The sequence below is a fragment of the Toxorhynchites rutilus genome, chromosome 3 (genome assembly GCF_029784135.1).
Source record: "Toxorhynchites rutilus septentrionalis strain SRP chromosome 3, ASM2978413v1, whole genome shotgun sequence".
Taxonomy (NCBI): Eukaryota; Metazoa; Arthropoda; class Insecta; order Diptera; family Culicidae; genus Toxorhynchites; species Toxorhynchites rutilus.
The window spans coordinates 208,874,328-208,900,112 of NC_073746.1; the positions used below are offsets into that span (position 1 = coordinate 208,874,328).

Sequence of the window (25,785 nt, forward strand, 5' to 3'; positions counted from 1 at the left end):
TCTCAATTTCGTTATGAACAATTCCTGGTGAGAATTCAATCGATATCTTCAAAAATCACGATTTTGAATACATTCTATTTATAACAGCCAATTTAATTTGACCTTAACGTAGAAATACTACATTTTCTCGAAATAAATCATATTTGAAATATTTTTTTCAAACTGTATATACAGGCATTCCATGCCAAACCGATATACTGGCCATGTTTGCATAGGAGACGTAATCACCAACATTATTAGTGTAGGGAAAACGCAATTTTGTTGTTTTTCTGCCTACAAGCGTAGCCATGCAAATTTCCAATGAAATAATCTGTCCAGTTGAAGGATATTATCGGCATTTGTTCGCATAGCTAGACGTAATCACCAGGTTGTCCTGTCTGCAGCGTTAGTATTCACATTTCCGATAATAGTCAAAATGTCTCCGTCGGTAGTTTCAGTTGTTATCGGATAAAATCAAAAGGTTTGAAAGAAATTTAGTGAATTGTTTGGAAAAGGTGCTCTCGATTTGTTGCGAGTCTATGATAGTACTTCTTTCCTGAATACTCTGGGATAAGATAAGACCAGTAGGTTCGTGTTTTTTTTTAATTAATTGAATTTGTAAAGGCAATCTGCAATGTTGTTAATTTCAGCAACATGATTTACCGATATCACGATCAATCGCATAAAGATGGTAGAGTGACTTACACCAGTGGTATGAGTGAATGCTGAGTATGTGGAATAATTCAATGTTGAATCCGAGGAGTTACAATGCTAAGAATCAATATTATTTAAATTTTACTACTGATCTGATTGTTTCATTGTCTACTTGAAGATTTAAATGCAGAAATTTAGGTAATTATAACATTAAAAAACACAATTGCTTCTCTCTGTTCATCGCACTGCAGTGTACATAAAATAGGAAGTATAAGAGCAGCGTCTCGATGATTTCTTATATTCATCTATTACGAAACACTAAGTAATAAGACACTATCGCGACAGCCATGTTTGGACTCTTCAAAGAATGTGATTCATATGTAGATTTAGCTTATTGCACATAATACTGACAATTGTTGATTTTCGAACGATGTATGAAAGCTGTATGGAACTACGTCTGTTATGCGGACAAACAGAGATTTTTCAAAAAGGTTTTTTTTTCAAAATTGCTCAAATATTTTCGAACAAAAAATGTTTGTTTGCATGTTGAGCAAGCGTATTACATTGCGAGAATGCATAATGGCGAAAAAGTCGATTTTGTTCATTTTGTCGCTTACGTCTCATATGCAATCATGGGCAGTATAGTGGTTCTCACATTTCCATGAACATTAGTAGTTTTGTTCCTTATTGCAAAATATTAGATCCGTATTTTTTATTTTTTTCGTTAGGGTGACTATTTCGATTTCAAGGCGGTCGGAAAAATCATGTTATTTCCATTTTTTGAAGATTCAAAAACTTTCAAAATTTAAATTGAAGGCAATTATGAAGAAAAAGAAATATCACACTTACAAAAATTATGGATTTTGTTTTCGTAAATATTTATTGTATCTGTTTTTTAAGTTTACATAGTTTCGGGACCAAGGACACTATACTTTTTTATATTTTATTTTCTTGAAAAATCGTTCGGAATATCATTTTTCCCATTTTTCTTCTTCTCAAAATTTCATAACTTTTGATATACTAGACCGATTCGGAAGATCGATACATCAAATTGAAGCCAAGCCAACGAGCTAGAAAAAATATTACACTTGCGAAAAAAATTAATTTTGTTTTCGTGATTATTGATTGTAGCCGTTTCCAAGGGCGCCGTATTTTTTTATATTTTTTCTTGAAAACTAAGGATTTTTTACATAACATATCCAAAAATCAGATAAGTGTTCTTTTTCGTTCTTACGTTATGATTTTTCAAAGTTAATATGTCTTCGTTCGATATTCCTATGCGACTAAACTAAATCCATGCAAATATAATTATTTTTTTTAAGTATCACGCTTGCAACGTGAAATTTTTTCAAAGAAGACCAGCCCATTGGCTCCAATTTAAAATTTCGATTATCTGAATCGGTTCAGTAGTTCAAAAATAAAGATTTTTTGAAAACGTCATTTTGGAAAAAATGGAGAAATGATTTTTTAGACCATCGGTTAACTTTGAAAAATCATTTTGAACTCAAAAGCGAAAAAGAACACATCTTTAATTTTTGGATATGTTATGTAAAATTCTCAGCTATTAAGAAAAAAATATAAAAGATATAGCACCCTTGGTCTCGAGACAATGAAAACTATGAAAACAGATACAATCAATAATTACGAGAATAACAACCAGACCAGCTAACTGGCTTTAATTTGATACGTCGATCATCTGAATCGTTTTTGTAGTTCAAAAGATGTGAAGTTTTGAAAAAAGTCAATTTTGAAAAACAGAGAAGTTTGTCCGATCACCGTTTCCAATCTAAAAACGGGCATCCTTATGAAAAAATAAAAAAATACGGGTCTAATGTTCTGCAATAAGCAACAAAACTACTAATTTTCATGAAAATATGAGAACCACTATATCGGTTTGGCATGGAATGGTTGTATAATCGAATCCAAAATTGTATATACTCGAATGATATACTACGTGGGCCGAAAAGTCCCAGGATTTTTAATGAAATTTTTTTTAAATTTTCAGAGTGAGGTGAAAATTCACTAAACCACCGATAAACTGTTGTTCTCGAAGGAACAGAAGTGGAAAAACATTTCGTCAACCACTAGAGGCGAATTAACTGCAAAGTTTAAAGCCTCTTAAAAATAAAGAATAAGAAGAAGAAGAAGAAGAAGAAGTCAACCACTGCATTGATTGTTCAGGAATTTTTCCCATCAAAAAACAATGTTTGAATAAAATACGATATTCTTTTTTCTATTTTCTATACGAATGCTCAGGTGGTGACACTTAAACAACTGTAGTTTGTGAACAAATAAACGAAATGTCATGAAATTCCACACAGACGAGGTAGGCTCATAAAGTATCACGAGTATTGAATTTTCGCGGGTTACGTATATTCCAATTTCGATTATTTAGTGGCGTTATGTTGGTACTCATGTCTCCCAATTATGCCGACAGTTTCGCTCATTTTGAATGTTCAGTTAATTTTTGACAGCTCCTTGGCTTGCACGTGTTTTGGCTCGCCTTCGATTTTCACTTATTCAAAAAAAATGGATCAAAGAACCTGTATCAAATGTTGTGTGAATGCGCGGGTGCATTTCGAATGTTGACTGTGGCATACGGAGAAGACGAATTTCATGCCAACTCGTCTTAGGAGTTGGCAGCACCATCACAGATAGTGGTGAAACGGTGTGGGTGTAAAGACATGGGTCATTTAAGCAACTTTGTATACTTGAAATATTCGAAGAATAAGATTACTTTTTGGAAAAAGCCAATTTTTATTTCTTAATTTTTTACAAAAATTTATGCATAAAAACTATGATACTTACAGAATTCTTGCCAAAGGATGAAATGTAGGAAATTGTTCAAATTTTCACAAATAAATTATCAAAAATGTTTTTAAAAATCTTAAAAAATAACTATGGATAGCCTTTTAAATTTACAACAAGTCCATACACCGGAAGATTGGCACATTTACATGGAAGAAGTTTTTCGAGCAAAAACTATAATATTTTTCTTTGAAAAAATACTATTAATGTTTAATTTGTATCATTTTTATGTATACATTATCGCAATTTACATACTCTGCGAACTTTTCTATATTTAGAAACATGTCAAGAACATGTCAAACGTGAGAATTTACACACATCAATGTTACGTAATACGATTTCCTTCGTTGTGTCCCCGTTTCATATCCCTCCTATCCGATCGATAAACTTTTACTTAGTCGCGGCAATACATACACACACTCTTTACAGATGCACGGGCCGAAGGTTGTGCAGTCCACTGATTATTCAACAAGAGCCAAAGGTTGTACCGCTCATGACAACTCTACACGAGCTGATGATTGCGCCGGCTAGTGACCATTCTATCCTGGATTCCTCGAGTCGAGAAAGACGCACCACGCTAGATATGGGGTACAGACCAGGGGGGCGTTGCTGATTAATGGTCAGCTGCATCTCAATAGGAAGTATCCCGTGTCGGGCACACGTACAGAGCATCGAAGACTGCGACAGACCAATTATGAGAACACTTGTAATACTAACCTCGAGTCAACCGCGAGTAATCGGTTACATATTACTAACATAGTCTAAGCAAACATTGTCAAAATATTGAACTCCCGGCCCTGTTAGGCTGACGCCATATGAGCCTTAATAAAATATATATTTTGGATAAAAAAAAAAATTTTACGTAACCCGTGGAAATTCAAAAGTCGCGATACTTTTTGAACAGACCTCGTAAACTAGTGACAGATGAACCTGTCGAAATGAATTTTGTTCATTTTTAGTGGTGCCATCTGTTGAAAAATCCCGGAACCTTTCAGCTGATATAGTATAATTGAGTCCGACCTGTAGAACCAATATTTGATTTGCGCGACCGACAAACCATCGAAAATTACATAAATACATTAAAGAGGAGTATTCTAGTCTAGAAATTTAAAAAAAATCGAAATGTTTTTTTCATATTTCTGAAATTTAGACATTCAAGAATGCACCCTAGAAATGACTTTTCGAAAATTATGTTATCTACCAAAAATAGGCGTTTTAGTGATGCGATATCCAATCTTGTAGGGTAAGTGGGGGCGACACCCCCTTCTTCTCGAAAAATACGGCTCAACCTGGATTTTTTATAATGGATATTTTAATCTATTGTTAAACCGTATGTACCTACCATATGTAATTAACAGGTTGAGGGAAACGGAGGCATAAACCTTGTAAGTATTTTGATAGTAAGAAATTGAAAGGTTTTCAATCGTGGCTGAGTTTCGGAAAAAGGACACTCACGTCTCGTCGTTAGTTATTATGCGATGAATGTACGTGGAATCAGAATTTCTCATTTGGGAGTATTTTTGAGTTCGTTCGAAGAACTGTTGGCCTTTCGAAATGATCTACAAATCTACTCCAATTCCGATCTCCTTATAAACATGGAAGTGCTCCTATGCCAGGCATGCGTCAACGATTGGGCCGAATTGTTGCCGAAGGAGGCGATATCCGGAGAATATGGAGGATGAGAAAGTTTTATACCTCACCATAAGTTTAAGTAAGAATTAAATAAGAAATTAAACAAGAAGAGCAGAACCACTGATGACACTTCGACTAAAATCACTGATGAAAAGCGGCGGGTTATTATTGGAAACACCTATTATAATTTGTTCCGTAATCGAGGGATATCTCATTCTAGATTCTCTAGTCATCTAAATTGTTTTTCATTTTCGTGAAGTTTATGCTCTCAGAAATGTTGTCCTAAAAGGATTTTTCGGTATTTGGTCTCGTTTTAAAGTTACAGCCAAAAATATGAGGTCACCTCAAGGTATATAGTATTGCTGTACGAATTTTCAAACGCGTTTTTCACGGAACCATGTTTTTCAGCTGGTGGCATCGATATCTCAGGATCTACTCGATCGATTTGGCTGAAATTTGTTTTCAGCATGTAAAAATTAATTATCAAAAGCGTTACTTCGCCGATTTTGACATCTCATTTTTTCGATTTTTCTGAGCGATTTTCCATGAAAAATGACAAATTTTTAACAAAAATGACCGCCATTTTGGCAATTTTTCAAATTTGCAAAAACCATTATGTAGCGGTTTAGGTGTTGTATTAGAGTCTCAAAATATTCATTGGAATTCGTTCTGCGACACCACGTTGCTTTAGAATCGATACCACCAGCAAGATACCGATTTTTAGACAGCATCTACACATCCAGCTGTCAAAAGCTTAATAATCATTATTCGTGCACTTGAAAAATTGAAAATTCATCTTCAAATATACCTTAAACAATAATAGAAATACCCGAACACTTCATTCATTCCTAACATCCAAAAAATAAAATCACGGACATTCATTATTTTCCGGCCTTCCAGACAAGGGTTCCCCCGTAATCGCTGCACGAAAGGTTTCGAGATATAGAGGATTTGTAGAGAGAGTGCGATTGGAAAAGTGGCGATTTATTTCTCAACATAGTCTCCTTTTAGCTCGATACACTTGACCCAGCGATGATCCAACTTTTTTAATCCATCTGAAAAATAAGTTTTCTCGAGGTCTGCAAAGTTAGGCCTCCGTGGTGGCGATGACCTCCTCATTCAACTCAAATTTCTGCCCGTCGAGTGACCTTTTCAATTTTGGCACGGGGAAAAATCTGGAGAATACGGTGGATGGGGCAGCAGTTCGTAGTGCAATTGGACCAATTTGGCCATGGCGATGGCGGAATTTAATTTTTTTCATTTTTCTAAAATCCGCGGACACACCCGCTTTACACACGATCCAAACAAATCTACGAGTCCGATTCGGCTGAGATTTTGACAGTAGCCGTTTACGAGAATGTAGGAGAAGTCCGGGCAAGACACCCCTGTTAAGCAAAACAGGATGAAACATGTATTTTTACTACATATTTCAACGTTTCTTCACATCCACAACGTAGTCACGTTTGTTTTCTTTGTAATGAAATGAGCAATAACGATTACGAATAGACAAACCAACATAAATAGCGAGAATACTAAACGCATTCATATTACATCATTCGCGTCAACGCGTCAAAATGTCAAACGATATCGAAGCGTTTATTATGTTTCTACCAGTTAGAATCATCAGATGATCTCGAATTTTCAAGGCATTTTTGTTATCAAACGCCGAAAACGCCAAAGAATTATGAATCCAATATTTTTGTTTACAGGCGTATCAATATGTTCCGCTGTTCATAAACATATTGCTACGTGCCGCTGTTCACGAATGTGCTACCAGACTTTTGGCCTTTGTATTTATGAGTTTTTATTGTGATTCTAAGGTTTGCATTATTTTTAATCATGGATGGGTTTTAGTAGTCAAAAACATTGAAATAATTTTGTTCGTTCTGGTTCTTATTACATAACACAAGAAAAGGTATGTGAAAATGGTTATATGCTTTTCGGAAACCATCTGGGTATAAAACAGTTGCTGAAAATATTTGAGTGAATTGGTAACACTGGAACTAACTAATTAATCTCCATACTGGAGCGATGTGCCCCATTATGAGATGGATTATTAAATTGCATTTTGATATAAAACTGAATTTTTAAGATTTTTTTGTTCAAACTCAATGGATAGCTCTGGTAACATTTGAGAATGTGTAGGAGTTTGCAAAATTCAAACATGTTTTTTAATGCTTCAAAAGTCTTATGACAGAAGCGGTCAAAGTTGCATCAAATCATGCAGTTTTTAATATATTATTATTATATGAAGATAGACGTGGTTTTTGGTGCTACAATACATTTAACTGTATTTATAATGAAAAAAAGGAAGTTATAAGCACGGCAAAATCCTGCCGATCACTGCGTTTTCCATGATTTTTCATGGTGGTGCGTTTTACCGACACGGTGCATCTTACCCAAAGTTCACATACTACACGATAAGTAATCTCTCTTGCGATACTGACGATACTGACGATACTAAGTACTTATCGGATCGCCCTCGTATATTATTTTATCTGGTATTGGTCATATAACACACAGTAACTTAAAACTTATCCACAACCCTAAACATAACGACATCTGAATAAAACCAAGTGTAAATGTTTATTGCCCAATGATCCCCTTTGTTATTAATGTATGTGTTAAAGCCGGAACCCTTTCTCGCCGCAACATGCCAACCGGAGCTGAAAGATTTCGGAACGCCGAACCAATAAATTATTCAATTATTCAAACACCAAGCCAAGCAGAGTGCGCTGCACAAATTAATAATTTAATCCTCCGAAAAACCGATAAGATCGCCAAAGACGCAAATAACCAGTACAGCATGGTGGTGGTGGTGATGGCGGCTGCGGCATGGAGTAGCCAAGAGCGAAGCAACAGAACCGGATATGAAACAATAAATCATTTCGTACATCCTACTACTTACAATCGTAATAAATTAGCAGCGCTCGATAAAAAATTATCTGGTATTGATTTTAAGCGATTGCTATTAAGTCGTCTGAAAATAAAAAAGAGAGTGTGTGAGGAGGAAAAAAGGAAGAGAACAATCGTAACGAAAACACGCACACACACATACACCGAAGCGATATATTGTTAGCCGGAAGAAGAGAAGGATACACAAGCACACAAATCGAAAGAAAACAACACCGGGAAGTGAACATAGCAAAACAAATGGCGAAAAGCTCTGTAGGTTAATGAAGTCAGCTATATTACAATCATTTTACTGAACATTACTGAACATAGATGAGGGTGAAGTGAGTTTTGGTGAAAAATGCGAGGTAAATTATCAATGCTGTGTTGATGTATACCAATTAGGTCAAAAATGATATGGTCGATGCATTAACATCAAAGCAAAAAAAGGACGAAAGAAGCAATTGGAAACAGAGCTTCTTATTTAAACAAATAAATAAAAAATTAAAATAATATCTAATATATTTACGCATCTACCATTCTCCAAACAAAGCATTGATTTGGGTTGAAATGAAAACGAGAAGCGCAGTGTGAGCGTAGCGTAACTATAGGACAGAAGTTGATGGACAACTTACAATCGCTCCAGAGATAACAAATCTAGGAATGCATCCTTTTCAATGGTATAGATTTGGTTGTCGGTCAGCTGCCTGTAAGAAACAAATGAAAACGTTGTTTAATGTTTCAAATCGTTGCAAATTGGTGGTATCGTTAGCGAGAGTAAGTGGAGTGTTGATGTATTGTACCTAACCGCTAATCTTAATGTAACATTTTGATATCAGTGTACCTGTTGCATTTGGTTCAAAGCTATCAACCGAAATAATGGTTCCACAATATCGGTCGCCATGTTAAGTGGTGTGACACGTGTCGATGTTTTAGCCTGGAGCATTTTGTGAATTGAGACGGTGGAAATCACTTTATAAAAGTGCTGTGCAAGGTGCAGTTGAGGAACGTTGAACTTTTATCGGGGGGAGATTTTCCATGAATAACACATGTTAAGGAAGGAAGACCACCGTGGCATTGATCGCGTGAACTAAATTGATGGAACTAAAAAGAACAACGCGTAACAATGAGAATATTTAATTGATATTAAGGCTTGAGCAATAAGGAAAATATGTTGATAGAGGGTGAATTGTCCTGGGTGTGTATCTAAGTCTGGATAGTGGAATTATTGAATAAATTCGACAATGACGAATAGATTTTGAAATTAAACTCATATTTTTGTTTTTTTTTCAGTTTTTACCCAAAAATAACATCCAACACACGTCCACCGATATTCCACAAACAAAATAATTTTTTATGCATTCTTCAGCACGTTTAGCTCAAGCTCGGGCGATATCGCTACAAATTTTGGTTCTTGTTGTCTTTGAGCATACTTTGTATTTCAAAAATTCTAAAAAAGAAGTCCAGAAGTCCAGTCATGAGTAAAACATGATGCCTGGGTTTATCCGTCCCAGATAAGTCTGGTAGAATCTTTCTAACTTAAAAAAATAACAGAAAAAGAGAGTGAGAGTGAGAGAGAGAGAGAAAGAGAGAGAAAAAGAGAAAGAGAGACAGACAGACAGAGACAGAGACAGAGAGAGAGACAGAAGAGAGAGAGGAGAGATTGAGAGATATTATGCTGTCAAAAAAGTCCTGTGGTATTTTTTTTTTGAATTTTCATTTGTTCATAACATTAGTTACAATCATCTGTTTTAAGTCAAATATGCGCCGTTTTGTTCGATGACTTGTTCTCAACGAGATGCCAACTTCATAATACCCCTGTTATAGAAGCTCGCTTCCTTATTGGCAAAAAACTCGGATAGCCAATTTTCACAGGCCTCTTTTGTGGCTAATTTCTGACTACCTAGCTCGTTCGCCATGGACAAAAACAGGTGGTTGTCACTTGGTGCAAGGTCCGGACTATACGGCGGATGCAAAAGAACCTCCCATCCGAGCTCCCGGAGCTTCTGGCGCGTCACCAAAGAAGTGTGTGGCCTGGCGTTGTCCTGATGGAAGACAATGCGGCCTCTGTTTATCAAAGATGGCCTCTTCTTCATGAGTGTTACCTTCAAGCGGTCCAGTTGTTGGCAGTACAGGTCCGAATTGAGCGTTTGGCCATAGGGAAGCAGCTCATAATAGATTATTCCTTGACAATCCTACCAAACACACAGCAGAACCTTCCTGGCCGTTAATGAGGGCTTGGCCACCGTCTGAGTCGCTTCAGCGGGCTTCGACCACGACCTTTTGTGCTTCACACTGTCGTAAGTGACCCACTTTTCATCGCCAGTCACCATCCGCTTCAGAAACGGGTCGATTTTGTTGCGATTCAGCAGCGATTCACATGCGTCGATACGGTTAAAGATGTTTTTTTGCGTCAACGTGTGTGGCACCCATACATCGAGCTTCTTTGTGAATCCAAGCTTCTTCAAATGGTTAATAACGGTTTGATGACTTATCCCCAGCTCTTGGCCGATGCTACGGCTGCTACTATGCCGGTCTTTCTCGGCTAATTCAGCGATTTTGTCGCAATTTTCGACGACAGGCCTTCCGGAGCGTGGCGCATCTTCGACGACCTCTACACCAGAACGAAAACGTTGAAACCATCTTTGTGCGGTGGTGATGGAAACTGTATCGGGTCCATAAACTGCACAAATTTTATTGGCAGCTTGAGATGCATTTTTGCCTTTGTCATAGTAGTACTGTAAAATATGTCGGATTTTCTCTTTATTTTGCTCCATATTTGCGACACTATAACTCACGAACGACTTAACCAAACAGAACACTGTCAAGGACTATATTATAGCGCGCAAAAATACCTTTCCAACAAGCTATAGTATGACTCGATACAATGAATACAACTAGAACTACGCGCTTACAACGACACCTCGCGGAAATACCGCAGGACTTTTTTGACAGCCTAATACATAGAGAGAGAGAGACATAGAGAGAGAGAGAGAGAGAGAGAGAGAGAGAGAGAGAGAGAGAGACAGCGAGAGAAAGAAAGAGAGATTGAGAGAATGAGAGGGATTATAAGTTATGATAATTTTTTCACGAATTTCTATAACCCTTTGCTTGTCGCAGGGGAAACTCGGCCTTGCTATACGGCCGTTCTTTATACGGCATTTCGCTATAACGGCCCTCTTCTATTAAGGCACGTTTTCGATTTACCAATCAACGATATATTCTTAACCTGAGAAGGTCACCGAGGAAATTCTTTTAAACTTGCTAAAATTGACTATGTATTTAGATGTTCGTCACTTGTATTATTTTTCAAAATATTATTCAATCGCGGTGACCGAGGTTATTTTCTAAACCTAAGAAGGTCTTTGAGACTCTGCTTCAACATTGCTCAAATCAACGATATATTTTTCAACCTTTGCAACCTTTCCTTTAAAATCAATTGAACCGACGATATGTCTTGATATTTTTATTACTCCTATTATATTTCAATACATTTTCAATAGTGATGGCTGAGGTCACTTTGGGAAACCTGAGAAGGTCACCGAGGAAACTCTTAAAAATATCGCTCGAACCGATGATATATTTTCTTATTCATCACTCGTATTGCATTTTAAGATCATTTTCAATCGCGACAACAGAGATTCTTTGAGAAACCTTAGAAGGTCACCGAGAAAACATAATTGAATATCTCGAACCAATGAACCGATTTAGTTACCAGAAACCAACAGAACACGTATAGAAAATAAATTGCGACTTATCGCGCACACAATTTTCCCTAACTGATCATATATGTTGTCACGCGACGGTCAATTTCATATCTGAAAGCAAAAATGTGAGATGTGATATGTAACAATTATATCTGAAATTCAGAATTAATCATTTTAAAATCCTGAACAGTTATCCATCACCAGAATCCGAGTCCAAAAGTCGTAGAGATCTCCTAGAATCCTACCCCGTGCGCAGAATCCATCTCTGAAGTGAATGATAGCTAGTTACCATATAAAATAAATGATAACAGTAGCAGGATATCTAAAGGGAAGAAAAATAAATAGGTATACAAATATACCCATTCTTTTTCTTCTTATATGGCACTAACGTTCCTAGAGGAACTTCGCCGTCTCAACGTAGTATTACTTGCGTCATTTTCATTAGTACTTAGTTGAGATTTCTATGCCAAATAACACGCCTTGAATGCATTCTGAGTGGCAAGCTCTAGAATACGCGTGACCACAGTGCAAGTCAGAGGAAATTTCTTTGAAGAAAAATTTCCCCGACCAGAACGGGAATCGAACCCGAACCCCCGGCATGTTAGGTTTGACGCTAACCACTCGGCCACGGGGGCACAAATATACCCATCCCCACCGCAAATTCTCGTGAAACTATATGTTAGAGAGTAGAGTAATAATATCTACTTATCTCACGTTGATTTCGGCTCAGCCCTGTCATGCTAGCGATCCATTCATCCGCTGGGAGGAAGCTTTGCACTAGTTATGAAAACTCGAGAATCACAGACAATACTCGGGGCTTAACGAATTCTGGCGAACGATTCACCACTCATTAGTTTATTCTGGAAATGCGATCGAAATTTTATGGCTTTATATTCTCACACGCTAAGTACGCAGGAAAAAGAAATGGTTTTCAAGTTATCCAAAATTCAGCGCTAATTATTTAGTTTTTTTAAATGAAGTATATTTTTTCTCAGTATATTTTCTGACAAAGCGGTATTAGCTAGGTGATGTGGAGACAATCCAAAATATTTTTTAAGTGCTTTTAGCGTGGAAATTTTTTTTTCATGCAACTTTTTCCCTATGTAGTTTTAGTCAAATGTTTCTCCGATCAAAGGAACAAACGTTTTCGTGGCTCGGGCTTTTTCTTATTTACCTCTTTGGCTGAACAAAGAATTCACTCAATAAAGATGATTTATCTACAGAAATCTTTGCGACGTTAGGAAACGTTTATACGAAATATTATTTTTTTGTACGGTTTTTATAGCTACCTAACTGCCACGATTTTAAGCGTCTTTTCATTAAACCGTTGATACAGCACAGATTGGACACGGAAAAACTTTGGAAAATGAGAAGACAAAGTACGACAGCCAAAATATGTTTATTAAAATATTATGCATTGATCCTGATTGTTTGCCTTTTGAATAAACTCGAATGAAATGAATGTTGTAAATTGTGTAACTGGAATTTTTTACTTCTCGCGAAACGTAAAATTTTTAAGATTATATTATATTATTTGAACTTTTTTCTTCCGTTTTAATGGATTGAATTGAATTTTAATTAAGTTTAGAGCAGTTTAGAACTCAATTCCTGCCTAAATAGCAGTTGGGTTCTTATTATTTTGAATGCTAACGTTTAATTGATGAGAAAATGTTGTTCGTTTTTTTCATTAATTGGATTATTTTTGCCTTTAATAATAATGCTTTCTCTATGTGGTGGATTATTATAAGAAAAGTAACAATTTTTTCCCCTCCTAATTATGGGATCTCTATCGATATTTCTATTGTTTTTTTTTCAAAACCAATATGAATCTATCCGCATGACACAGGTTCTTAGTATCGTAAGGTGACTGTACCAGGGCCCGAAATCTTCGAAGGTGAAAAATGAAGACTGACTCTATTCTCAGTAGCTTCGCTTCGACTAGAACTGCTTCGGCAGTCGTCGTCAACAAAAAGTGACTTGAATTGAATTGACTAGCGAGGATGGCCTAGACCTAGGTGAACTAGTTCATACAGACTGACGCGACTAATGAATACAAATCTGCCTCTTCATTCAACTGACTTCAATCCACACTTTCATTTCCCCCTGACACTAATTTTATACCCGCGTACGCAATCTTATTTTACGTCCTTATGAAGAGGAACGAAAACTTGATTTCTGATGCAAAAAAAAGTTACCCCACCAATGGACGGTTTATTGTCTACCCATCGTGAACTCAAACCTACAAACTAAGACATTTATTGAGTATGCTATAAAGTTAGCATACTTGATAAATTTCGCGTTAGTATTAGTAAATAGCGTGCGAAATAGCGCACACACACTGCACGCTATTTTATACGTGTGAGTAATTTTCGTGTACGATACAAAAGAATCTAGCTCACCTGTAGCGTATGTCAAACCACGTTGAACTCAAACATCGATGCATGCACACGTACATGGGAGAGAGAAAGAGAGGAACGAATTCGTTTTGGGGGATGTCACTTCAAAATGCAATGAGGACAATTTGACTGGGAAGAATGAAATGATATAGTCGAGTCGGTAGAGGGAGATACGACTAAACGTTTTGGCGGAGAAACTGCGTGAAGAAGCCAAAAGTCATTACTAACTGAATACGGATAAAGTCAGTCAGATAGTCAGCTGACTATCCTATGCAGAGCCCTGGACTGTACACTGTTTGAACGGAGGTCAAATATCTGACCCTCTTTGACAGATAAAATTTGGTTGAAATTTGGTACAAATACAACTTTGTCACTTTTCAATTATCAGCAGTGGTATTTAAATACATGGTTTGAGGAACAGATTCAAAGAAAGTTTAAGCAAAACAAGAACAAATATTTTTTTGTCAGTACCATTAAAGGGTGTGTCACATCAAATTGCATCACGGAAAAAACGCTGTAGAAATTCGTCCAGTAGACCGATCCTTCTGAAAATTTTAGACAGTAAAATAAAAACTATTAAACAACTTTTGGCATTTTCTTTTTATTCATACTTCGAGCCCAAGTCCGTATGCTCGCACCTTCCTCTTTACCCCGTCCATAAGGTTCTGTACAACGTCAGGTTGTAGTTTTTTTGAACAGAAATCCATTTTCTCTTGAAGTCCGCCTCCGATTTGACAACTTTTGGGTTCTTCCGGAGGGCCTGCTTCATAATCGCCCAATATTTCTCTATTGGGTGAAGCTCCGGCGCGTTGGGCGGGTTCATTTCCTTTGGCACGAAGGTGACCCCGTTGGCTTTGTACCACTCCAACACGTCCTTTGAATAGTGGCACGAAGCGAGATCCGGCCAGAAGATGGTCGGGCCCTCGTGCTGCTTCAATAGTGGTAGTAAGCGCTTCTGTAGGCACTCCTTAAGGTAAACCTGTTCGTTTACCGTGCCGGTCATCACGAAGGGGGCGCTCCGCTTTCCGCAAGAGCAGATCGCTTGCCACACCATGTACTTTTTGGTAAACTTGGATAGTTTCTGCTTGCGAATCTCCTCCGGAACGCTGAATTTGTCCTCTGCGGAGAAGAACAACAGGCCCGGCAGCTGACGAAAGTCCGCTTTGACGTAGGTTTCGTCGTCCATTACCAGGCAATGCGCTTTGTCAGCATTTCGGTGTACAGCTTCCGGGCTCGCGTCTTCCCCACCATGTTTTGCCTTTCGTCGCGGTTAGAAGCCTTCTAAACCTTGTATGTACGCAGGCCCTCCCGCTGCTTGGTCCGCTGGACGAATGAACTTGTCAAATTCAGCCTATTGGCGACATCCCGGACCGAACTTCTCGGATCACGTCTAAACTGCTTAACTACGCGCTTGTGATCTTTTTCACTGACGGAGCATCCATTTTTGCCGTTCTTCACCTTCCGGTCGATTGTTAGGTTCTCGAAGTATTGTTTTAGTACTCTGCTGACCGTGGATTGGACGATTCCCAGCATCTTACCGATGTCCCGATGTGACAACTCCGGATTCTCGAAATGAGTGCGCAGGATTAATTCACGACGTTCTTTTTCGTTTGACGACATTTTTCCAAATTTACGAAAAATTGACAGTGAAGCATGGCCAACGTGATCTATACACTCTTATCTGATTATAAGCGAAAGCTGAAGATATAATTCCTAAAAATTAAATTTCTACAGCGTTTTTTTCCGTGATGCAATTTGATGTGACACACCCTTTAGTATACGTTGATCAAATTTTATATGTCAAAAAGCGTGAAATATTTGACTCCGGCCAAACAGTGTACGAGCACCTTTACAACTCTGAGAAAAATACAGTAGAACCTCGATTATCCGCGAGCGCGAGGCGAGTTGCCCAATAATTCTATAAACCTTTCCGAAATTTGCCATTAAGTGATAGGGTCTTGCGCTTTTGTTTTGGTCATGACTTTCACATTATCTGAACATTGGTGTACACGACCTCACAGATGGTTATTTTAATGCTTTCTGTATTGATGAAACATAGTTTTCATGCTAAAACATCTTTTTTTCGTGTTTACGCTCATTTTTAACCCTTCATTGCGTTATCCGCGATTTTCGCTATACGCGTTATACGTTATACGATTTCGTTATGACCTAGTCCGACTATTCCGCGGATAATCGGGGTTCTACTGTACTCAGTCTCCCAGGGCAAATGTATGTGCTGCGTTTTATTCATATCAAGAAATTATGATGTAAATTTCACATTCCTCTAGGCCATACAGGCTGGAAATGCTCCCTGTCGACGGGAAAAACGGTACAACCAATAGCAGGGAACGTTCAAAATCAGGGTTGTTGTGAAACTGTTTGTATAGTAAACTGTGGTGGGACGAATGAGAAAATCATGTCAACAGCTCATAAATCAGGATATACCCATGATCGAATTTCAATGTAAATCAACACTAAGAAAGATGCCTGTTTAACGATGTATAGATTAACTGCTTAACACCGTTTCGCGTCCGATAACATGTTGAGTTAATTAAAAGCGCGAGAAGGAAAGGATCTCTCTGGGAAAGTTTCCGCCAGTAATGGTGGCGCCCCGTGAACATTATAAATGCATAGATCACATACCGATCGAAATTGGAGAGGAAGTTTGATCGAAACACTACACAGCTCAACCATTAATAACGGGTGACTGGAAATACAATTTATTATCACCCCAAAGCGATCACAGCATCACCCCGAGCTTGCTTCATTCCGGGCAGGTAGCTTTATTTAACGAGCTCATTATTCAAATAACATGTGTAATTTGAATTCTCCTCCCCTCGTGCACGACGACCTTCTCCGTCCCAATCAGCGAACTCTTGCTAATGAATCTCTTTTAATCGATCCGAATGTTATCGCGTGTTCGTTTATATATTCATCTGAAACCAACCAGTCGACATCGATATAAGCTCTATTCATATCGATTCCCGTCTTTGGATAGTAGACGTCCAACAGAGTTGGAATTCGGTACAATCATTGAAAAATTCAACGTGTTCCAAGATTACTTTTATGGCTTGTCTCTGGAAATTAAATTCTCGCTATTTTTTTAATTGTATCGCCAACTTATTTAGAGTTCTTCACATTGAACCTCATCAAACAGTTCTCGTCGGAAGCCGCAGTCGACTGTTGCAGTGTCTAATGAAACGGAAATTAACGGGATGTTATTAGCCTAAAAGCTCCGACGCTCGATTGCCACCGAACGTCAACCGAGTAGTAATAGCAGTGGTAAAAGTTTCTGTAACACTATTAAGAGCACTTGAGCGGTGCAGATTCGCATGAAATTTGATTATTCACTATTATAGAGCAAATCAGCTCCAAAACGGAGGAGAGTCCCACTATTTCGGGCACAAGAAGCATGTCAGAGACGGGAATAAGAGTGTGGGTGTGTATGGGTGTAAGTGAGGCTGTGTTAAATTACTTTCGAGAATTTAATGAGTTTAATGTATATGTATACTTACAAAATTCGCAATTTCGACAGACTCTGGAAGTCAGACTCATACACAACGGTGATATTGTTGCCTTGCAAGTCTCTGAAAATAGGAAAAAGGAAAAAAACAGGAAATTAGTTTATGTGCTGTTACGAATGGTCCTCTGTCAGGCGGAACTGTCGCAGATCGGAATTTCTGTACACCAACTATTGGCGATCTAACGTACAAATCTACACCTAGGCGGCGCTGCGGTGAAAGTGATGATGGTTTTAAATTTTGCCATGTGAGCTTATGGAAGGTTTGTAGTTCTTTCCATAGATTACAATGTTATAATCATAAAAGATTATTTGATTGCGATGAGTTTGTAAGAAATTTAATTCTGCGCAATTTTATATATAACATGTTATTTATTTACCTCTTTCAGTAGTGAAAACTATAAAAATGTTGACAATGGTTGAATTAAAGAAGGAAATTCGAGAGCACAATCAAACATAAGTAGAAAAATGCACGATTCCTGCATGTGAGAACTACCTTGGAAAGCCCGGAAGTAAAATATACGTGATTTGTTTTTGAGTTTTAGGTTACATTAGCATCATTTTCTTAGTTCAAAAACAAAATCCAGATGTCTCACCGATCGTTTACGTTTTGCGTTAGATCGCCAATTAGCCTTCGAGCGGACCTACTGTTAGTAGCTGTTGGTTTAATATAGTGTTGCGGTGGCTGCTGCATAGTGCTGCCAGTCTGTCTGTTAATTAATCGAATGTTTGGAACTTTCATTCATTGGCAGGAATATTAACGTTCCATTGAGTTTCAGTAATTTCGTTTTCAGTTTCAACAGCGTTCGTATTCCTGTTTCAACTGGAATTTATGCAGATGGAGATCAAGAGTTACACTGATGGAAATATATATAAGACCAAAATAATTTTAATGTCAATTCTGTCATTTCTGTAGGTCTATTATTATACGCACATTAGTATACACAGTCAAATGATGGAATCATTTTAAACATTTTAAATAGTGCGTGAGAGTATATGTTTAGGGTTGTCCACATACCACGTGGAAAGAAAAAGCACGATTTTAGACTCCCCCCCCCCCTCCGTAGACAACTGTGTACATTTTCATACCACTCCATCTGTTTATTAGAATAATTGTGAAAATAACAGGATTGCGTATAAATTTAATTCTAATTCCATTCAAGTTTTTTTTTTAAACCTTTTTCAATCAATTGTTTCAAAAATCACTCATAATTTTCGATGTCGCATTTTCCTCCTCTATTTTTTGTCGAGTGTAGTTCTTTGTCTACTCCGAAATACGATCGGTCACAGGAAATGTCGGTCCATGTACACGCTCGATTCACTTTTAGTTGTCAGCGCAATACGAAAACTTTTCCGCAATAGTTCGGGAAATTTTCAGAGGGTAGAGAGTAATAGCGTATTAAAAATATTTTCAATATATTTTTTTCATTTTTCAACAGCATTAATTATCTGGATGGCTTCCAAAGTGCTTGGGGAAAATCACATAAAACACTCACGACTCGTTGATTTTTTTTACTAACCTTGCTCGAAAAGTTATGAGTATTGTTCTTTAATTTCTTCCTAATTCCATTTATGTTGTTTTGATTTTCTTCCGCTTAAATCTGTATCAAAACATTACTTATGAAATTCGTACACAGTTTACTAGAGAGCAATTAAATGCCAAGTTAATTATCCGCCGCTCCGATCCTCGTTTAATTTTTATAGTTATAGGCTATGAGCCTGCATACCCCTTAACTATAAAAGTTCGATCATAGAAAATAGCTTGATCATTCGCAGTTTACGTGAGATATTTTTAGAATACAGATTTCACTGAAGTTCGATGATATGAGAAAAAACATATGAACGCTTGACTGGGCAACATTCTCAGGCGGCTCAATTCGTTTGTTGATAAATACGGATTAAAAACAAATGAAGTTTTTCAATGTGTAACAGCAGTCTTCCGAAAAACACTTACACGCGATGTGAAAATTCCATGTTTTTCTGTAAACTCAAACAATATTTTCGCTAGTGTTAGATGTCTATCCCAAACTCGAACAATGATACACAAACATAAACATGTGTAAACAAACACGATGTTTATAATTCAAGAACATTATGTACAAATATATCACCCGCAGTATTCATTGCTTTCGTTTTGTTTCTTTTCATGCACGGAAAGAAATTATTCATCCTGAAACATTTCTTCGTAGAATACTTTTTCACAGAAACGAACATGAAATTTAGTTCGCATTACAAAAATTGCATGAACTAAGAGGCTATGAGTTCATCCACATTTTGCAAGTCTGATTAAATAATGTTTGGTTTCGTGCAAAGAAAACATTTTCTAAATAGAAAGAAGCTTTCTATGAGATTTTTTTTGCGTGCATGTTGCCAATTGAAGTCTGGAGAACCGACTGCACAGCGGACGACGCCGTACAAATGGTGGCCAAATAAATAAATACATATCCAAAAATTAGTTTTAGATGCATGTTTTCAGGAATGTTTACAGGTATTCTTGATATTTTTTATGAAAGTTTGATTAGGGCGGTCCTAGTTAGGGCGTTCAAAAAACCAATTCCGAAAAATTCATTTTGCAGTGTAATGTTTCTGAAAAATTTCTGCATCAAACGCATAAAATTAGTTGAGTCGAAACCAATTGTCACCTGTAAAATTATTATGGAAAAATATGTACCATGTTCATGATTAGCTTTTGCGATGACGATTGGTGACAAAATTACAATCAACCCACCTTTAATCTATGTTCTGTATCTCGATACTCTATATATTTATACCATTATAAATGGGAGGAAAGATTCGCTTCAATGACAGGTATACTGCGCATAGAGACATATCAGTCGCCGTAGCAAGCCATTAATTTCTAGATGTTATCACAAACTGAATGAAGGAAAAAACTGAAGGCTACACATACACTACATTACATATGCTATGTGTGTATGCGATTGTATCATCTTTTCGTCTCCTCTTCTTCGCTCGTTTTATAGCTCGGGTCGCGTTCGTCGCGAACAAGCAGTATTAGCCATTTGTAAACATTCAAAGATCCAGTCAAAATTGTTGCTCCCGTATTCGAGTGGTTAGCGTCACGCCTAACATGTCACTGCTGAATAATTCTGGTACTTTATGTTCGATTAAAATTATAGAACTATTGTAATCAAAATTTGTTGTGGGTAACTAAACATCTCCGCTACGCTCTATTCAATTTTAGTACTTGTTCAAATAGCTAATAATAGCGAATGTTACATGAATTCAATATATAAATTGATGCGTGCACTAAATGATGATATCCATTGTGAAGAACTCTAATATCAAGCGACGTTTATTTTGTTCAGAACAGATAAAAAGGTTTATTTTATTTGCCCAAAATTTCAGACGAAGCACCCATTGTCATGATAGAAAAGCATTTTTTCCATGTCAACATATCAACACACCACGGTTGATGTGGTGGTGTGGTGTCCGATTCGTTTCTTCTACTCTGCTTGGTGCTTGGGGTGAAAATACAAGAGAAACTGAACACCATGTTCGAACATCATGTGAAACATTAGGATTAAACATCGTATGTCCAAACTCACTACGAATACAAACATGTCACATTTTCAAACATAGGTACGAAAAAATCATGTTTGTATTCAAACACAAAACAGCGAACAGCAGCGTGGACATGTTTATCCCGGACGCAGTTTCTTTCTTTAATATTCTTTATTTATTTCGTCAAACTATAGTAGACAACAATTACATACATTACATTACAATTACAATATACTTAATGAATAATTAATAGCTATATTTATGAAAATCAATTATTAGAGGTATCATGTATTTTGTATCAATAATAAATTACGAAATGCAACGCAGCAAACATATATGACAAAACTGTAATTCACGAATACAATGATCTTTCAGTCAATGACTTTTTCAATAATTTCTTCGTCATTGTCACATCAATTACATTACTGTACTTATTGTACATTCTCATCATTCTATTAAGTAGACCATTCATAGCATATAAAGTTCGAAATGAAGTTGGTTTGAACAAATTCCGTGCTCGCAAGGCTCGTGTTGGTGCATAAAAATTTAGATTTTCAAGTAAGTTTTCAGAACATGGAAGACTGTGTAACAGATTTTATTGAATTGTATACAAGAAATATCAATTCTTCCTGCCCACTTGGACTCAGTCTATACCCCCTACTCCCTCTCGTGTGGAGATGGAGAATGAAAATAATTATCAGGGCTCGAAATCTTCGAAGGTGAAAAGTGAAGACCGACTCTACTCTTAGTAGCTTCGCTTCGACTAGAACTGCTTCGGCAGTCGTCGTCAACAAAAAGTGACTTGACTAGAAAATGAATTGACTAGCGTTGACTAGCGAGGATGAACGGTGAACTAGTCCAGTCAGTGGTTATTTTAACTGACGCGACTAATGAATACAAATCTGCCTCTTCATTCAACTGACTTCAATCCACACTTCCATTTCCCCCTGACACTAATTTTATACCCGCGTACGCAATCTTATTTTACGTCCATATGAAGAGGAACGAAAACTTGATTTCTGATGCAAAAAAGAAGTTACCCCACCAATGGACGGTTTATTGTCTACCCATCGTCAACTCAAGCCAAAGAACATAGATATTTATCAAGTATGCTATAAAGGTCCTCGCGTTAGTATTAGTAAATAGCGTGCAAAATAGGGCACACAAACTGCACGCTATTTTATACGTGTGAGTAATCTTCGTGTACGATACAAAAAAATCTAGCTCACCTGTAGCGTATGTCAAACCACGTTGAACTCGAATATCGATGCATGCATAATGATACATGGGAGAGAGAGAGGAACGAATTCGTTTTGGGGGAAGTCACTTCAAAATGCAATGAAGACAATTTCTGGGACTGGGAATAATGAAATGATATAGTCGAGTCGGTAGAGAGAGATAGCGACTAAATGCCCGACTGACTGTTTAGTCGTTTTGGCGGAGAAACTGCGTGAAGAAGTCATTTCCGACTGAATACGGATATAGTCAGTCAGATAGTCAGCTGACTATCCTCAGTTGACTATGACTGTGCCGAGCCTTGATAATTATAATGCCATCATAGCTCAGCTCTTTAGCTTATTAAAACATTGCAAAAAAATAGACATACTTGAGGCAATGTAATTTTTGTAATTTTAGAGATCATGCCACAGAGAACGATTTTAACAGAGGAGGAGCGCGATGAAATCGATGTTTTGAAGTAGGAAGGGTGTTCTTTCGTATCTTACATGTTTTGAGCTCCGACGCGGACCTTTCCGGAAATCCGTAACTGTACAGCGATTACTTCCACGGCATGAGAAAGTACCGTTGAATTTTGCCGAGAAATATCAATTCTGACATGGAGAAACATCTTGAGTGAGTTTCAGCAATGAAAACAAGTTTATTCTGGATGGTCCTGGGGGTTTTGGTGACTGTTGGTAAGATAAACGGACGAAAAACCAACAGGATAATATTACAACTCAATAGAAGGAACCGTAATTGTTTCGGCAGGCCTCAGTGGCGCTGGAAAAACCTCAATATGCTTCATAATAACAAAAATACTTCATATGAACAAAAATGGAACTCGAGAAGATCGACACAAAGATCTAGACTACATGCCTATTTACTTTTCTTTTTTCTAATGGTGTTCGTTTCAATATGATAATATAGGAAAATTTAATGTGAATATCACATTTTAAAAAAACGTCTAGAAGGCTTCTCGAATAGACATTTGATGTTAGTAAAGCAAGTATTCGAACATGCTGAAAGTATTGAAAAAGGCCGAACGTATAGGAATGTAGGCGGAAGGTGCCGCCTGTTACATTTTCTTATTTTTAAAACACTCTACACCATCATTGGTGACCGAATTTATCAGGAAGTGGTCAAAAACACGTTCTCTACCAGCCGTTCGAGAAAACAATAGACTGCACAAAAGTGGTCGTGAAATGAATTTGTTCACCGTTAACAAGATTGTATAGTTCGTGTCCATTATTCATTCCAGGCTAACTTTGATTTCTATAGTATCAAACGCCTTAAAAATAACTCAAAAATTCTTCGAAAAGCCGTTGGAGTTCTAGAAACATATTATCTGGAGTGATGAGAGCAAGCTTGAATAGTTTAAACCACGTACACGAATTTAAAGAATTGTCACGAAAAATGGCTTAGAGATTAAATTTCCAGAATTTTTATTTTTCATCAAGAAAACGACCCCAACCACAAAACCGCTCACAAAACCATTGCAAACAACCGTGCTCCCGGGTATTAAGCCAAAGCTCCGACTTGAACGCGATAGAAAACTTGTGGTTCATTTTGGATCACAACGTTTATGAAGTGAACAATCGCGACAAGCTGTTTGGAGCTCTGGAGTTCTTTAAGGACCTTGTTGAGAGTATGCCTTGAAGCTTGCAACCCGTGATTGAAGGTAATTTTTAATTCTTAAAGATTCAGAATGAGAATAAGTGATTTGTTAAAAAACCGTACCGACAAGGTGAAACGGGCAGCTGCTAGTGTCGGTAAGACGGACAGTGAAAAGTTTATGATGGAAAGTGTGCCTAACTCGCCTCCCTTTCATTCTCTCTCTTTGTTTACATTTCAAGTTGGTGGATAGACAAACGTCAACTTTATGAGCTTTAAAGATTTTTTCATGCATGCGACTACGTTTAACAGGAAGGAGTGTAAAATGAAAATCGAAATACTGATCGTGATAAAAAGAATGAATTATAATTTGACCTGTTCTTGATAGATAGCAAAGATGTTTGCATCGGTCGATTTCTACGCATCTATCACTATAAAGAAAAATATATTTTATATTTATATACAGGAGAAGTGTGTAATACGCACCCCCTAAGCGAGAATGGATTTATCTTGACCGTGCTCTTAAAATCTAAGATAACAACTTCGTCAGTACGTTATCAGTTAACCCTCAGTCATCTGTAATCGTTCTGTATTTTAGATACTGAATAACAAAAGTGCTACGAATTTTATTTTGTAAGGTGCCCTTAATTCTAAATTTCAAATCAGGCGGTGTTAAATGGCCCAGCAGAATTATAATATGGCCATGAGTTGTGTCTCTTAGATAGACTGCATAGCTCAGAGAAACAGCTTGTATGAATGAGAGATTCCATCAATCTATTCCCTTCATGCCCACCAGCGAAGAGAAGAAACCGTTTCTCCGGTGAGCGTGCTCTCCCAGTATTTTATTATGATTACATTTGAAGACATTTATTCGTGCCATGCAAAAATATTTGAAAAAATCATCTGGCATCCCTCACATCCAAGCTATTTCCCTCGTGAGAATGTTATCCGGCCGGAAGCGAGCATATTGCCCCAACCAGGGTATGCCATACTGCCCGATGGTAAGCTTATGCTAAAAATATCAAATTAAGAAGGAAACGAATTCTTTCTTACCATTTTCTTCATCTGAAATATTTACTGGGAATGCGACTCAATAAATATGACCCACAGTTATCGCCTCTGAATCGGTTTCAAGTAATAAAAACCTTATTGAAATGATGTGGAAAATTACATCGAAGATCGCTTCCAAAGAAAATTATTTTTCTTATTTTTTAAAGCATGTTACAAATGTAAAACTTACATGCAATGTTGGTGATTGACGAGAGAATCGACGAAAGCATCCAACTTTTTTCAGCATGTGAAAACAACTTCTTCAATCAATATGTTCGTCTCGCATCATACGATACCACTCAGTGAGTGAGCGAATCCAAACATGTGGTAGACAAGTTCATTCTGTCTCGTAAGTAGAAAGAACAGCAGTTCTGTAGACCAATGATTCACTCTCCGTTGATCGGATTTGTGTACGGATGAGACAGAGAAGGATCGCCAAGCGATAATTTTCCCGTGATTGTACTCATTTGAACAATTATCATACCGACAGCAAGCGTTTTAAGGGCCAATGCAGCAAATGTCTGTATATTGTGATGCATATCGTACAAATATTTATAAGCAGGGAACAAAGCGCCGATTTTTATTCGATCAGTTGTTTTTGAATGTCCCCTACTTATTCATTAAATTTATCAGGTGTAATACATATTTTAGATTAATGTGGGTTAATTGTATATGCGATAAAAGATGTTATGATTTGTAAATGCTTGTGGTACAGTAGTTTGCTTCCGAAGAATAGCAGCATAAAGGACATTGGAAAACCGCCAGCAAGTAACTTTTAACGACCAAAAAAAAACAG

General features: G+C 37.2%; 1 protein-coding gene across 7 annotated transcripts in view; it reads right to left on the reverse strand.

Annotated features, from left to right (window-relative positions):
* The window catches only part of LOC129780016 (protein slit), a 382,554-nt gene that overhangs the window by 29,127 nt on the left and 327,642 nt on the right, over positions 1-25,785 (reverse strand). For 4 of the 7 annotated variants that reach the window (XM_055787859.1, XM_055787856.1, XM_055787857.1 and 1 more), the window contains 3 exons: positions 17,584-17,655; positions 8,601-8,672; positions 7,982-8,053 (listed from right to left, as the gene is read on the reverse strand). In XM_055787859.1, the coding sequence (XP_055643834.1) occupies positions 7,982-8,053; positions 8,601-8,672; positions 17,584-17,655 (216 nt within the window). The remainder of the gene's footprint in view (positions 1-7,981; positions 8,054-8,600; positions 8,673-17,583; positions 17,656-25,785) is intronic. The other 3 variants (XM_055787861.1, XM_055787860.1, XM_055787862.1) reach the window with 2 other exon arrangements.